At 39.7% G+C, this 15,744-nt stretch overlaps 2 protein-coding genes across 15 annotated transcripts in view; one reads left to right on the forward strand and one right to left on the reverse strand.

Moving 5' to 3' along the window:
- Positions 1-980: 980 nt before the first annotated feature.
- Positions 981-12,294, reverse strand: HNRNPH3 (heterogeneous nuclear ribonucleoprotein H3). 11 transcript variants are annotated; one of them, XM_017513712.2, is made up of 10 exons: positions 12,137-12,294; positions 7,106-7,240; positions 6,447-6,585; positions 5,803-5,942; positions 5,221-5,307; positions 4,889-5,004; positions 2,893-3,028; positions 2,513-2,608; positions 2,330-2,422; positions 981-2,207 (listed from the first exon to the last, which is right to left on the reverse strand). In XM_017513712.2, the coding sequence occupies exons 2-10, from the start codon at positions 7,215-7,217 to the stop codon at positions 2,131-2,133; spliced, it is 996 nt and encodes a 331-aa protein (XP_017369201.1). In that variant the 5' UTR covers positions 7,218-7,240; positions 12,137-12,294; the 3' UTR covers positions 981-2,130. The 11 variants fall into 11 exon arrangements, with proteins under 11 accessions (XP_017369201.1, XP_017369200.1, XP_017369202.1 ...); XM_017513711.2 differs by having other exon boundaries at positions 12,118-12,289; XM_017513713.1 differs by lacking the exon at positions 12,137-12,294 and adding an exon at positions 11,264-11,553.
- PBLD (phenazine biosynthesis like protein domain containing) overlaps positions 11,439-15,744 on the forward strand; it is a 39,401-nt gene continuing 35,095 nt past the window's right edge. For 2 of the 4 annotated variants that reach the window (XM_017513722.2, XM_017513723.2), the window contains exons 1-2: positions 13,548-13,588; positions 14,495-14,570. The gene's annotated coding sequence lies outside the window, so the exon portion shown is untranslated. Of the gene's footprint in view, positions 11,583-13,547; positions 13,589-14,494; positions 14,571-15,744 lie in introns of those variants that run through there. The other 2 variants (XM_017513727.2, XM_017513725.2) reach the window with 2 other exon arrangements.

The raw sequence follows: 15,744 nt of genomic DNA on the forward strand, positions 1-15,744 counted from the left end.
AAAAAATTTAAAATTTTTCTAAATAGCCTAAGTATGAAACCAGTACTTCACTTGAAGATGTTTTCTTCAAAACCCATAAATTTCATCAGCTGAAGTGTCAGATCTGACTCAGATTTTTAAGATGGTCTTTCTTGAATACTGATAGAAATGTCCTCAAGACAGGAATTATATTCTTGAACCATTTTGTATTGATAGGTGGGATGGGCTAACATTTTTATGATTACTGAATAAGCAGCAAAAATGAAAATTTTCAAATAGGTTTTTCTATTACTGTGCTTAGAACAAATTTAAAAATGACTTTAAGTTGCTTACCTTCCAAGGCTGATGTCATTCAACACCGATTTTTTAGTCACCTTTTAAGTCTCTTCACTTTTCAACTCAAATCACCACTGACTTGGGCTTTTCTTTTTTTAAGGCAGCTTTTATGACAGCAACTTGCTACCACTGTAGTTTTAGCTTATTTAAAAACTACACTAATTTTGGATTTTTGTTACAAAACTTTTAACAATTTGTATTTTGTGATTGTGAACTCATATTCGTTTTACTTTTCAAAACAGATTTAACACACCATTCCCTCACCTACTAGTACTACCACAATAATGCTATCATGGTGCCAAGGAATTATGATTGTAATTCTTCTAACCTATAATGTTTAAAAAATGTGTATTTTATGAACTAAATAAAGATTTGGAAAATACTATATACTTTTATTGCTTAAAGATGTTAAAAGGGTATCCTGGGAAAATAAAACATGCAACTTTCAAAAAAGACAGGCGGTGTACACCCTAATATTTAACTTGCTAATTAAAGGAAGTGGATACAGCATTAAGATGAATTGTTGCTTGAGTCAAGAAGCTCCATATATATAGACTATCCTGGATCCCTCTCCTAAATCTTGTTAGACATCGTATGTACTACCTTCTACCAATTCGATTTAGAATTAGTAATTGACACGAAGCATTCTAGGACACACGCCATACTATTATCTCCCACATTGACATTTATTACATTAATAAGATTTCTGGCAAAAACAAGTAACAAGTTCAATAACTAACTGAATTTACATCGACAGGTTTCATTTTGATTCATTAGCCAATTTGGAAAAAAGCCATTACTGATCAAAGGGATTAAAATTAAAAAGCACCTTTTCCTTGCTACATATAGATTCTTTAAAACTCCAGATATCAGATACAAAACCCAACTGCAGGATTGTTTTGACTATGACATGGACTTGATGCTTACATTTTTTAAAAAGTCATCATTTATTTATACAGTTATTTAAAAACCATGTTCTATTGGGGAGAAAACTGAAAATACATTTGTGAGAATTGTACTCCATAGTAAATACCCAAGTACTTACACTGAATTCTTGTGTCACTGAGAACCTTAACCCTACTCTAAGACATCTTGAGATAACTTGCAATTATCACTTATTTGGTGATATTTTTGGTATTCTGGTCAAGTGCTGATGGGATTTTACTTCAAAATCTAGGGCTAGAATTCAAGCTTCCAACACTCCCATACCCAGGTAACACAATCATGAATATTCAGAAATCAATACCTCTTAGATCATCAACATTTCAGAGCTATGCCTGATAAACGACAGTTGAAAAATAATAATATAGAAATAATTAGCTGAATTTATACTCCTGAAGCCTCTTCATCTTTAGGCTTTATATTTACAGTGTTGTCCAGAAGGAATTAAAGAAAAAGTTAACACTAATTATTTGTCAAGCTCTATTCCAGACGTCTGCTTAAGCCTTGCAGTTTAGGCATAGGTGAACCATTATCCTCTAAAATTACACCACACTACTTCTTGTAGAACTAATAGTAAAATACATCAACCCAAATCTTATGAAGGCAGCACATCTTTAGGAGTAACTAGTATATAAAAAGTATCAACATCAGTGGTTTGAATATAAAAATTTATTTTTAAGTCAAAGTATGCAACAAATAAACCTACAGAAAACAGATTTTCCCATCACAATCTGTTGCTTTACCAAATAATATTTTGAAAACACATTCCTTCAGTCATTATAAAGTTCTTAAAATACAAAAGAAATTAAATCTGTAAGAAAGTCTAGTAGACCAGATGCTGTTGTCAAGACTTGTATGTTGGTGGTTATGCTTTCAGTACATCCCACGCCATCCACCTCCACTCATGCCACCTTGCCCGTAGTAACCTCCACTGCCTCCACCACCACGTCCTTAAGAAAAAGATATTAAGAATCACTCAGCAGGAGGTATCTGTGCATAAAATAATAAAATACCTGCACTTTAAAGTTTACACTATATACAGGGACTGACACACTGAACTAGAGGTACTTACCATAACCTCCCAAGCCATCAGGAGTACCATATCCTCCACTGTAATTGTTCCCCATTCCCATTCTTCCAACTGATCCATAACCTCCCTGATTATCTTTAAAAAAAAAAAAAAAAAAAAAAAGAGAAAAAAGTTGAGACTAGTTGCTAAGTAGTTAACCCTGCATATTTTAAAAACTTTACATACCCATTCCATCTCTTCCATAGCCTCCCATTCCAGAACCTCCCATGCCAGAGCCACCTCCAGGGGTAGAATTCAAGAAGAGTTCAATGTATCGATGTTCTTTAAAAAAAAAAAGTAACAGGAGAAAGGAATGATGGATCAAATTCATCAATACAAGCTTTTAAAAAAAGATCAATTAAGTAAAATTTAACAAAGTATGCTTATTAATTCCTAGTACAGTGCTATACAAAGCCCACAGGAAGCCATTAATATTTAAACTTTATTAGAGGTCAAATGATTATAGATCCCAACAACTGCCAAGAGTTACCTCCAGATCCTAGATCCTCTTATTTTAAAAATTCACATCTAGAAAATTAAGATAGAATGCCAAAGATACCACTTACGCATGTTATTTTTATCTTTAGACATGGCAGCTACTGCATCTTCATGTGTCACAAACTCTACATCTGCTTCTCCTGTGGCTCTGCCATCAGCTCCAATATCAATATGAACTCGTATTGGATTTAATGGTGAGAAGAACTAAATAAAAGGAAACAATTTTTTTTTTTTTACTTCTCTATTGAGAATATTAAATTACCACATACCTTGATTTTCCTCATCAATTAAAACAAACCCTTCCACTGCCCTGCCAGACTAATTAGTCAACTACAGAGGTTTTGTGAATGTAATAAGAGTATACATTTAGGGATAATGTAAAGAATTTACTGCTTTTGGCTGGGTGCGGTGGCTCACGCCTGTAATCCCAGCACTTTGGGAGGCCGAGGCGGGTGGATCACGAGGTCAAGAGATCGAGACCATCCTGGTCAACATGGTGAAACCCGTCTCTACTAAAAATACAAAAAAATCAGCTGGGCATGGTGGCGCGTGCCTGTAATCCCAGCTACTCGGGAGGCTGAGGCAGGAGGACTGCCTGAACCCAGGAGGCGGAGGTTGCGGTGAGCCAAGATCGCGCCATTGCACTCCAGCCTGGGCAACAAGAGCGAAACTCCATCTCAAAAAAAAAAAAAAAGGATTTACTGCTTTTAAAATAAGCAGATAGGCTGGGCACAGTGGCTCACCTGAGGTCAGGAGTTCAAGACCAGCCTGGACAACACTGCAAAATCCTGTCTCTATTAAAAATACAAATCAGCTGGGTGTGGTGGCACAGCCTCTCAGGAGGCTGAGACAGGAGAATTGCTTGAACCTGGGAGGTGGAGGCTGCAGTGAGCTGAGGTCACACCACTGTGCTCCAGCCTCGGCAAGACAGAGAGGGAGACTGTCACAAAACAAAACAAAACAAAAACAAAAACCAAACAGAGACATAACACACAGAAATAATGGATATCATGATTTGGAACTGAGCAGTTTGGATAAACCTACTATTTAAAACTGTATGAAATTGTTCCCCAAAAGGTATCATTTGGTTCTAATCACAAGTTAGTGAGGTTTAAACTATCATTAAAGGCCCTTGGAACTCAGGCCAATTGATTCCCAGTAAGATCTAGAGCAAACTATTGCTTTTAGAGCCAGATAGTATTTTTGGCTTAAATGGCCACTGGGTTCTAATATAACTACTCAACAGGCAGAGGAATGATGTGACCGGATTTAGCCAATGGACTTAAGTTTTCTGACTTCCTAACAAATCGAAAACCAACCAGTTTCACATCAGTAAGAGCAGCAGCATCTATTCCTGTTATTTTCAACTCCTCAGTTTCTAATCACTATCTAGCCTAGAAAGCCAAACCAAATCACTAATACTTATACATTCATTCTTTCAAAACCTAATACAGGCCAGGCTTGGTGGCCCACACCTGTAATCCCAGCACTTCGGGAGGCCGAGGCAGACGGATCATAAGGTCAGGACTTTGAGACCAGCTTCACCAACATGGCGAAACCCTGTCTCTACTAAAAATACAAAACATTAGTGGTGGCTCACACCAGTAATCCCAGCTATTCAGGAGGCCAAGGCAGAAGAATCACTTGAACTCCAGAGCCGGAGGTTGCAGTGAGCTGAGATTGTGCCACTGCACTCCAGCCTGGGTGACAGAATGAGACTCCTGCATCTCAAACAACAACAAGACACCAGCACAAAATGGTATACAGTCATCACCATTCTATGCTGATAAGTCTTTCATTACATGCTTAACTGGACTTCATGAATGTAGCTTTTTACTTGCTTGAATCCTATGTAGGTCAACACACAATGGACACAAAAATATACATCAGTAACTACAGCTAAAGGTAGATCTATTTTTATATTCAAGGGATTTTGGTATTAAGCTATAAACATGAGAACATTAAGAATGCTTAAAAATTTAGATATTATAAATAAATGGGAAAAAAAAATTTAGATACCAGGGTTAAGTATAAAACCACTAATAGTTATTAAAAATTACTCACATTAGCAATGTCATTTTCAGTTGCACGAAAAGGCAACCCTCTCATATGTACGAAATGACCACCATGAAAACCTGAACTTGCATCACCAGCTCCGCCATAGCCATGTCCTCCCATACCTACAGAACACAATTTGCCAACATTATGAACTATTATGAATACAAGTAGGAAAGTATACATACACACTGTACAAGGTATAAAGCTCTATATAGGAATGCATTGAAATGTCTGAATTAACTTTTTTATACAAGTTTCCTATATTACCACTAAGAGCCTGCAAAAACAAATACTAAAATTCACCTCAGAATAAAAAATGTCTTTAATATTTACTTTACCTCTTCCATCTCTCATTCTGTCATCAAAGCCATCATTCCCGTAGCCATAATTATTATAGCCACCATAGTCATCAAAACCTCCATAACCTGTGTAGTTTAAGGAGAAATACATGACTACATACTTTAGAGAGAGAAATTTCATAATACAGCCTACAAAAACATTTTGTGGCAAACAGTTTGTGTAACTTATTACAAGTTTGCAATTCCCAACTGAGACTCTGAAAAAAGAAGTCAACATCTGATGGAAATTTAAAATTTCAAAAGTTTGTTAAGTTCAGACATGTAGATTAAATTTCATTCTTAGGCAAAAGAAGGTCAAAATATGCCAACATCTTAATTTTACTTTCAGTGTAAGTTTTCTAGGTGCTAATATGTGCATCAATCAAGTCCCACAGCTAGCATGGGAATCCATGTTTTCATGAACAGGTTTTAAAACCTAATAGGTACTGAAATTACTGCCATTTCTGTATTTCTTGACAAAGTGTCAGGAACATTAAGAAAATGACAACAGAACCTTTGTTCATTAGATACACATACCACCATCATATCCATCACCTCCTCGTCGCATTCTGTCATACATACTTCCACGCCCAGCTCCATAATAACCCCCTCTTCCTCCTATTGGTCTATCATATGGTCCCGGTCGCTGTCCCAGCAATCTTCTTGGTGGATCATAAAATCCTTTGATTTCACTCCTGCTACTTCTGAAGATCTCAATATACCTATTTAAAAATGTTTTAAGGTACACGTTTCAGCATAAATATATTAGTGTCAATTAGATACTGGGCAAAATGCAGTAAGTTTTTCTACATCTAGATACATAACCCAATTTAAATTGCCTAAATACACCATAAGTTAACAGTTTAAACCTACAAACTTAAGTAAATATTTAAGTTTTACAAAGACAAATTAGTCACTGAAAACAACTCATAAAATATAAATTTACTTTGTCTCTTTTAGTACATAATAGGTGTTTAAAGAAAATAGGTGATTATACAAAAGCATTTATCAACATCCTACAGAGAAATGAAAACAATCTAATTTTAATATAACTATTAGCATTAATTCCCCACCCAAATCTGTAGTTTCCAAGTTAAATTTAGATAATTATCAATTCTTTTAAGCTACCCCAGAAAAATGTTATGGTTACCCCCCCATTTAAGCAATAGTGACCCACAACCCCCAAAAATAAAAATTTAACACCATCCCAAACTCTCCATCCCCACCTGTGCCCTATTCTTTCCTTGTGTTTCCCCAGAGCATTTTCTGCTATCTCCTTTGAAGCAAACTGCACGAAGGCCTCCCCTGTGCTTCTCCCCTGGTAGTCCATCGTCAATGTTATCCCATTTGGCACGATTTCCAACCCTTTAACCCAAGGACAAATAACCCCATCAAGGGGAACAGTGTTAAAGGCTGAAACATTCCCATCTGAATCAAATATTTAAAACAAGTCTAAACAAAACAAAACAAAACAAAACAAAAAGGCTTAGTTTCCCATCACCCCATAATACAAATGAAAGCTTTTTTCAAATATTACTGGATTAAATAAATCTTTTTTGCGACCAGTGTAAAAACACTGTGTAATTACACACACTCTAAAAGCCCACCTATATTACATGAAAAAGGCTACAAATCAAATTTATGCTCCATATGCTAATTCAGTTCATTTCATCACAATTCTCAAATATGTTACTGCACATTAATTAGGTTTACACATTCTAAACATTCTGTATTGAATATTAATTGGAGCATATTATTTTAATATATTAACCAAGACTACCATAAACTTAAAGTTCCAAAATCAAATGGGTTTTACAAATTAAAAACTGAGTCAAACAATACAAAAATTACAATACTACTAAACTTTGACTAATACTAGAGGTACCTTGAAAGAACTGAACTATTTCCTCTTTGCTGCAACCAAATGGTAGTCCACGAAGTCGTACTGTCCCATCACTAGCGTCATTTGGACCATTATGTTTCATAACCCAATCCATCTCAATACCGTTTGATTTAAATGCTATAAAAAATAAACAAGCACATAGAGCAGTCAATCAAAATATACTCTTGTCAAGAGGTAATGAAGAAACACCTCTCAGAGGTGCCACATGAGGAAATGGAACGAGACCAACTCCTGCGACAAGACCACAACACAATTGTAGACCATCTATCTATTTTGGGGTAGGGAAAAGGCAGTGAGACCTGACCCCTCCTACAGAAAAGTACTGAATTTCTTAGTATCAATATTATATATTGCACAATTTTAAGAAAACTTGCATAATTCTACTAACAGTTTTCAAACTATTTGTGTCCCCTGAATGCCAACTCCAGCCTTTTCTTATCTCTCCAGTTTTCATCCACAACTTTTCAGGTTTTTATTCACCTGATTATTCAAATTCTTTAAAACTTATTTAGAAGTTACATACAATAGTACTATCCACTAACATCAAGAGCTTAAGTAAAAAATGTAATGAGTACTGATTTATGTTGGAAAAATACCACGGAAGTCTAATCCTTTTGAATGCACTGCAATTTTGAACACATGAAACTGTCTTTGAAGGGTCAACACTCCCGCCTCTATTTTAGCCAAATCTAGCTTAAAATCACCAAGAGCAACAGTATAAAATGACGAATTAGATAGTTTCAAAACTGAGGTCAAAGGCCACTCAAAAGTGAATGCCTTCCAATAGTACCTGTTTTTGAAGCCACTGGACAGTATGTAGAAACCAGTTAACTCAACTTTTTAATCAAATAGATTTAAACATAAACTTTAATAGATTTTTTAAATAAAGCATAGAAAATACATCTAGGAGCCCCCCTTCCCCTCCAAAAGATCTCAGTTCTCTTCCCCAGAGGCAACCATCCTTCCTTTTAAAATTCCATAATATTTACAAAAGAGGCGAATGCAGAAGTCCTTCAGCTGCAGAAACTTACCAGAACCTTACAAATTTCACTATGCAGCTGTAGGAATCCTACTCACCTGAGTATTTCAAACCTTTCCCTCACCACCTCCTCCCCTGTAAACAAAACAGTTTTTGTTCATTTGATTCCTTTATGTTTGAGGATCATATTTCATATCAACAGTATTCACTAATACTTAATTTCATGTCATCTATTTGTTGGTGCAACTCTTAGGGGTAGCATCTGCAAAGGGTAAAATTTTTCCTAGAATTCATATACTTAAGCTACTGTAGAAATTCTCTAGCAATGGTTAAGTACCTCTATGTGTGAATCACCTTCAGCCCTAGGTGCTACCCTAGACATACAGAACGAAAATGGAAATACAAATTTTTAGCTGACGTTACAACCAATTGTTATGCACATAAATAAATAGTATGAACATTCTGGGTTTGAATCCCTACTCTACCCTTCACTGGCTACCTAAACCACTTAACCTCTGAGCCTCCTCAATTATAAGCAGTGGTACCTATACTTCACTGGACTATTCAAGTGCTTTGTCTGCCTCGTGGTAAGTACTTACTGTCGGCAATTGTTACTGGATTTTAAGGGACCCTGCAAAGCCAATGAAATATACCATAAACAAAATATGTGAACCTCCAAGGACAGAAAACAATTCGAGCCTTGAAAAGAACTCAGGATTGTTAAAAAATTTTCTTTCCCAAAGCCAGCAAAAGCTTTTAAAAGTTTAATACTATTCTAAAGAGTAGCTCTGAAAGGAGAAGGCCCCAACCCAATTTAGAAAAAAGTTGTTCAAAGATGTTTGAAAATGCCTCTTTTCTTAAATTTTGTTTTTTAATAGCACAAACCTAAAAAATAAGCATTTCCCATAAAGGGTGATTTACACATAATGGAAAAAGTGGTATAAATCTACCCTCAATGCTTCATGAAAAATTTAAAAACTGCAAATTCAACCTTAATCCGTTGTGGAAGGATCTTAGTGGTACGATTTGCATTTAAGGAACAAATACTTAAAAAAGAAAAGAAAAATTAATTTACCTATAAATCTTAGCAACTCACAAGAAAAAAATACTAGCAAGCAAATTTGATTTTTGGATCAGCTTGTACCATTGAGAAAACCCAATGAAAACAAAAGTGTTGTCTGTAAGAAACACTAAACTGTTAACACAATTTTTAAATGCGGAAAACCCAATCAAATTCGTAACACAATCTATCTTATGAGGTGACCCTGTATGCAAAGCACATACAATAAGGACAGTGTCACTATAATAACCCCTTCAAAACTCAAAATTCTACCTACAAAAACAAAACAAGAAAATCTCTAAGGGTACAGAGGGAGAGGAAATCTGCTCTAATAAAGCTGTCAGAAACCACTTAAACACTTTACTAATTATTCAGTGTAATCCACCTCAACCTTTCTTTGCAACAAACGTCATGGCTAATCACTACTCTGGTGCTAGCACCAATTAAAGATATCACAGTTAAGATATGAAGATAGCTCTGGTCAGTTTTACGAGACCTTAAATATAATTTTCTAAACATCACAAGTAAAATAAACCAGTCACAAATGACTACATATTGTATGATTCGATTTACATTCTCGATTGTCTGAGGCTTGAGTGGAGGGAGGATGCCAGCATGGGGAATGACCAGTAAAGGGTATGCTTATCTTTTTGGTGTGACAAAAATCTTTTAAAATTAAATTGTAGTGACGGTCACACAACTCTGTCAATGTACTAAAATCCACTAAACTGTACACTTAAAATTGGTGAAGTTTATGGTACGTAAATTACATATCAAAGCCTTTAAGAAACAATTCTCGTAACATGGAGGCATATCTTATCTTCTGAAATAATAAATGATTTTATGCATCGATAAATAACTTTCTAAATGGTAGCCCACTGGTCAAGAAATGAGAGTAAATTTTATTTTTTGGAAAAAGTGCTGATGATCTAAGTTTAACAGAAAATTTACAACGTTCCTTCCCAATGTGCTTGCTCTATTAAAAAAAAAAAAAAAAAAAAAAAAAAAAAAAAACCTCACAAAAAAAGAAAAAATAAAAAAAAAAAAAAAAAAAAAAAAAAAAAGACACACCCCTAATAGCTTAAGGAGGTCAGGTCTCTAAAACACGAGTTCCCTAAAACCAGTTTATCTACTGTTCAGTCAGTTGTTTACCAAAACAAGGAAATCAAAGATAACATTATTTTAAAAAGGTAAGTAGATATATTTCCAGATAATGGCACAAATGAAAAAGAGGGCACAAAAAAGGTGTATAGTTTAATCCAATTAGTAAAACTATTTGTTACACCATGTACAACTTTATAGGAAAGTCTGGACTATTTTTTCAAAGAGCCACTCAAACCTACGGTTTCAAGGTAAGATTTTCGTAAACTTTTCCTTGGCAATCTTGACAAAGCATCACTGCATATCTTCAACAATAGTAAGTTTGTTTGTTTTTAGAGCCGGAAAAGTAGGTAACAATATCCTTATAAAGTTTTACATGAATTATCAGAATTCTTAACTCTCAGGCCTTTCCCGTCCCTTTCATACTGAGTGTCTTCAACGAAAATTACGGATCCAGTTCTCAAGACCCCCATGCGAATCACACCACCACCACGTGACTGGGTTTACAGTTTTTGTTGAGTAGGCTTATTCCCTTGTTTAATACGATTACAGTGTACTATACTCCTACACTAAATAAAAAACATGCCTAGCTACCAAAAGAAAATAAGCCATAACCGTATTTTTAAATATTTTACTTCTATAGCCTTAACGCCAAGAAAAAAAATCTACATAAAATACAACACTTGGAGATTTAATATCGAAAGGAACTCAATCCAATACACACACATCTGCCATCACTGGGTTGTTTTAACTGTTTCCCAGAAGTAAAACTTAAAAACAAATTCTAACACATATACTCCAAACTACACAAAATGATTGCTACATCACCCACCCCTCCCCCAGTTCAAAAAGTAACAATCATAGTTTACTGGGCCCAGAAGGCCTACTTGAAACAAGCCCATTTCACATTCCTATTTGATAAATCACCCCCGAAGTCCTTATAAACGTTTAAACGTGGAAAAAAGAATAAAAAAAAAACCCTTGGAAAATGAGTACGTACTCTTTTCGAAGTTCCAAATCTGGAATATAAGGGCCGGCTAAGCGTCCTTTATTCCTCCCCGGAGACTTTCCGTTTATCTAGCTGCCCTAGAGACCAAAGAGCTAGGGAGAGTACGCCCCTTCCCCCTCCCGCCAGCAGCCAAGCCTGGCTTAAAACCCTTCGCCACCGGGCGGCGGAATTACACAGGAGGCAGGCGGCCTCCTTTGTCCTGGATTTGGGAGTTGAGCACCTTCGTCGCCATTGGCTTTCCTCCCCCAGCTCCAGCCTCTCTCATCTTGGGAATCTGCGTCAGAAGTCACTCGCAGTCCCGTCAGCCCAGGTAGCCCTGCCGAGACTGCGGAGGAAGGGAGGCCGCGGTGGGAGGCCAGGCCCATCCGGCGCCATTTCCATCGGGAGCGCGCCCGGCAGCCCCGATCCTCCCTCCACCCAACTGCCCGGCCTTTCCCTGCTCGCTTCACTCCCCACCCTCATCCCTTCCAGGGAGGTTTGACCACCCCCTCCCCGGCCTGCTAGATCCGTTTTCGGAAGCTGGGGAACACAAAGTAAAAAGAGCGGGGAAGGGCGGGAAGCCGAGGTGGCCGCGCCACTGTACCCAAAATGGCGGAGGCCAAGCCAGCAGGGAAAGAGGGAAATATTGGATGTCCCCTACTTCGGGCCTCGGCGTCGTCCACTGAATTCCACCTGAGCAAGTCCTCCCATCGGCAGGCTGCCCTCCTTGAAGTGGGAGATGGTTCGGGAGGCGCAGCTTCGCCGCCTCGGAGCGGCGACCTCCGCACTGCCCCCCAACCCAGCCCCCTCCCGGCCTCTTTCGACCTTCTCCCGACTCAGCTTTCGAAACCACCAGCCCAACCTACCCCCTTTTACTTCAGATACCCTGTCAGGCGATAGTTACGCCGGCTCTGGTGCTCGCGGGGTCCAGTCGAGAGGAGGGAAAAGTCGTTTGCCTCGTGTAGCGCCCGCCACAACGGTTCCCTCAACCGTCTCTATCGGTGGCAACCGCTTAGGGAGCTGCGCAGCACAGCGACTGGCTTGGGGGGATGGGAGAAAGCCAAGAAGTGGGGGGCGGAGCGTGAGCTGCGAAGGCGGCCAGCCCCACTCTCGCGAGACGGGAAAAGTCGGGTCCGCCGGGCGCTGGCGGTACAAAGTGCGCCTGCGCGGTGGTAGGCGGCGCAGCTGTTGGTGGCGAGGTAGACAGCGCGGAGGCTGGTCTAGTTAAAGAGCCGTAGCGCGCTCTTTCTTGCTTACGGTGGAACCATCCAGTTTTCAGAGCCTACCATTCTGCCGCCTCGGGGCGGTGGCAGTGGCAGTGGCAGTGGCAGTTGTAGTTGTAGTTGTGCCCGTGTGTAGAAGGAACCGTGCTGTGGCGGCCTGGAAAAGTTCTCTGGTGATCTGCCCCCACCATGAACAAATTCCGTGAGGGCCCCGCCCTTGCCCGGCAATTACTGCTCTGAAAGGGCACTGTGTGATTCGGCCGGCAGACGCGGGGTAGCTTTTCTTGTCCACCATGTTTGCATTGTACAGTGAAAAACAGGAGTGTTTCTGGGCTGCGAAGATGCAAGCGTCCACGCGGGCAGATTTCGTCTGTCGGGCTGGATGTCCGCCTCCTTCCCCTGGCCCGGGGCTGCCGGCCTACCCCCAGCGCGCTTCGTCCGGCTGCGCCGCGCAGGACTCGGGTTTCTTGCGTGAATTCCTGTCCACTACGCTTCCCTTCTCTCTGCAGATCCTTCCTCTCTTTGTCCTCTGGCCTTCGCGTTGGCCGAAGGCAGGAGAGATGTCTTTCATCTCTCCCGCAGTTGGTTCCTCGGGGACGGATTAGCCTGTGGAGACCGACGTCGGGTTGTTTTCTATATTTTTGCGTTGTTGAAAATTGTACTTCCGAGTGACACCTAAAAAGTACATTTCGGTTTTGCTGTCATGTCACTAAGGTTCCTAATGACACATGGCCTAATGAAACAAAAGGCCGGCTGCAGTGGCTCACTCCTTTGAGAGGCGGAGGCTGGAGGATCTCTTGAGTCTAAGAGTTGGAGACCAGCCTGGGCAACTTAGTGAGATGCTGTCTCTATTAAAAAAAATACAATGATTATCCGGGCGTGATGGCTGCGCACGCTTGTAGTCCCAGCTACTCGAGAGTCTGGGCAAGAGGATGGCTTGTGTCCTGGAGGTTGAAGCTGCAGTGAGCCGTGATTGCACTCTAGCACAACCAGTGCACTCCAGCCTAGGCCACCAGACGAGATTCTGTCTCAAAACAAAACAAAACCCCGAATTTTTGCGCAAAGGGTTAAGGGTAAGCCTGGTAAAGAAATCAGTGCAAGTTCAAGTGCAAAGGTAGGACCGTACATGGATTGATGGGGTAATGTTGGAAATGTGGGTGAAGCTAGATTGTAGACAGCCTTCAGTGTCCGGCCAAAAGACTTTGAACTTTGTGGTACAAACATTGCAAGTCTGTTGGGGGTAGGGTGAGAGGTGTTAGCAACATAGGAGAATGTATAATTTTCCCCCCATGAGATCTGCAGTGTGTAGGATAGAGACAGGAAGCCATTTACCTTCATGTAATGGAAACTTCCATTTTAAGGCTTCAATTCATCCTCAAACCTGCTTAAGACGAGTGTGGGGCAGTAAGAATTGTCTAAGTTGCCGGGCGTGGTGGCTCACACCTGTAATCCTAGCACTTTGGGAGGCCGAGGTGGGTGGATCACCTGAGGTCAGGAGTTCAAGACCAGCCTGGCCATCATGGTGAAACCCCATCTTTAAAAAAATAAAATAAAAAAAATTAAAAAAAAAGAATTGTCTAAGTCATGGTGCTCACATACTCTCAATGGCCCACTCCATAAAAATACTCAGTTGAAGGAAGAAAGAGCAGTGTGATCATCATTACCAGAGATGGAAAACCAAACAAGGATGCTGTAATAACAATGGCAGTAGCGTAAATTGTAGTGTAGCTTACTACATTCTGTACTCAATTTACGCTACTCTTTACAACCCTGAAAAGTAAACATATTCATTTTATAGATAAAGTGCCAAAGTCCTAGAGAAGTGAAAATAGTTCCCAAGGTCACAGTTGAATGGTAGAGCTATATGGAGCCCATATGGTTTTACCCAAGGGCCAGGGTCTTAAAACACTCTGAACCTTTGTGAGATTACAAATAACTAGTCTATAGCTTAAGGCAAGTGTGATCATTTTTGGAAAATTGAGGTTATGTCACCTAATTAATACTGGAGTTACCATTTCAGGAGACTTGTTACTAGCTTATTGGTTGGAGACCTTTGAACAGACCTGAAACTTTATAGTCCCATTGTCACTGACACTGTGAGTCCCAACCCCTCTCCCTCCTTTTAAAAAAATAATTGCCGTATAAGACACTAAGCTCCCACAATTCTGATGGAGTTCTTCCCTTGGTCCTTCTGGGTTCAAGTTACATGGCTACTTTATCCTTTCAGTCTTTCAACCTGATTTGGTAGATGGAATTCTGTAATCTCCTTCACTCCTTCCTTGAATTCAATCTATTTTACTGCCTGGTTGAATTTGGCATTCCTCAGCATACTTTGTGTGGTTATAGGCCATAATCTTAAAATCATTCTAATGACGTGAATGACTTTTCGCTACCAAACTGCTGCTTGCTTGCTTGGTTGCTTTCTTGCCATAATTTCTTTGGGTTAGGCACCCTTTGCCAATTCGCATGCTTAGAAAGGACTTGAAATTGGTGTACACATCCCTTTTGCCTTTTTATTATTACAGTAGGAAGTTCTGAGTTAAAAAATAAACCGTAGGCTGGGTGCAGTGGCTCATACCTGTAATCCCAGCACTTTGGGAGGCTGAGGCGGATGGTCAAGAGATCGAGACCATCCTGGCCAACATGGTGAAACCCCGTCTCTACTGAAAATACAAAAATTCACTGGGCATGGTGGCACGTGCCTGCAGTCCCAGCTACTCGGGAGGCTGAGGCAGGAGAATTGCTTGAACCCAGGAGGCTGAGGCAGGAGAATCGCTTGAACCCGGGAGACGGAGGTTGCAATGAGCCGAGATTGTGTCACTGCACTCCAGCATGGTGACAGAGCAAGACTCCATCTCAAAAAAAGAAAATAAAACAAAACTATATAGGTTGGGTGCGGTGGCTTGCGCCTGTAATCCCAGTACTTTGGGAGGCCAAGGCGGGTGGATCATATGAGGTCAAGAGTTCAAGACCAACCTGGCCAACATAGTGAAACTGTCTCTACTAAAAATACAAAAATTAGCTGAGCATGGTGGTACATGCCTATAATCCCAGCTACTTGGGAGGCTGAGGCATGAGAATTGCTTGAACCCGGGGTTGGGGGCAGAGGTTGCAGTGAGCTGAGATCATGCCACTGCACGCCAGCCTGGGTTACAGAGTGAGATTCTGTCTCAAAAAAAAAAAAAAAAAAAAGAAAAGCCAAACCGCTACAGTCATAAATGACATTTTTTTATTTCTTCCTATTTTACTACTTTCTTTAAAAAAAAAAAA

The sequence above is a fragment of the Cebus imitator genome, unplaced genomic scaffold (genome assembly GCF_001604975.1).
Source record: "Cebus imitator isolate Cc_AM_T3 unplaced genomic scaffold, Cebus_imitator-1.0 Scaffold499, whole genome shotgun sequence".
Lineage (NCBI taxonomy): Eukaryota > Metazoa > Chordata > Mammalia > Primates > Cebidae > Cebus > Cebus imitator.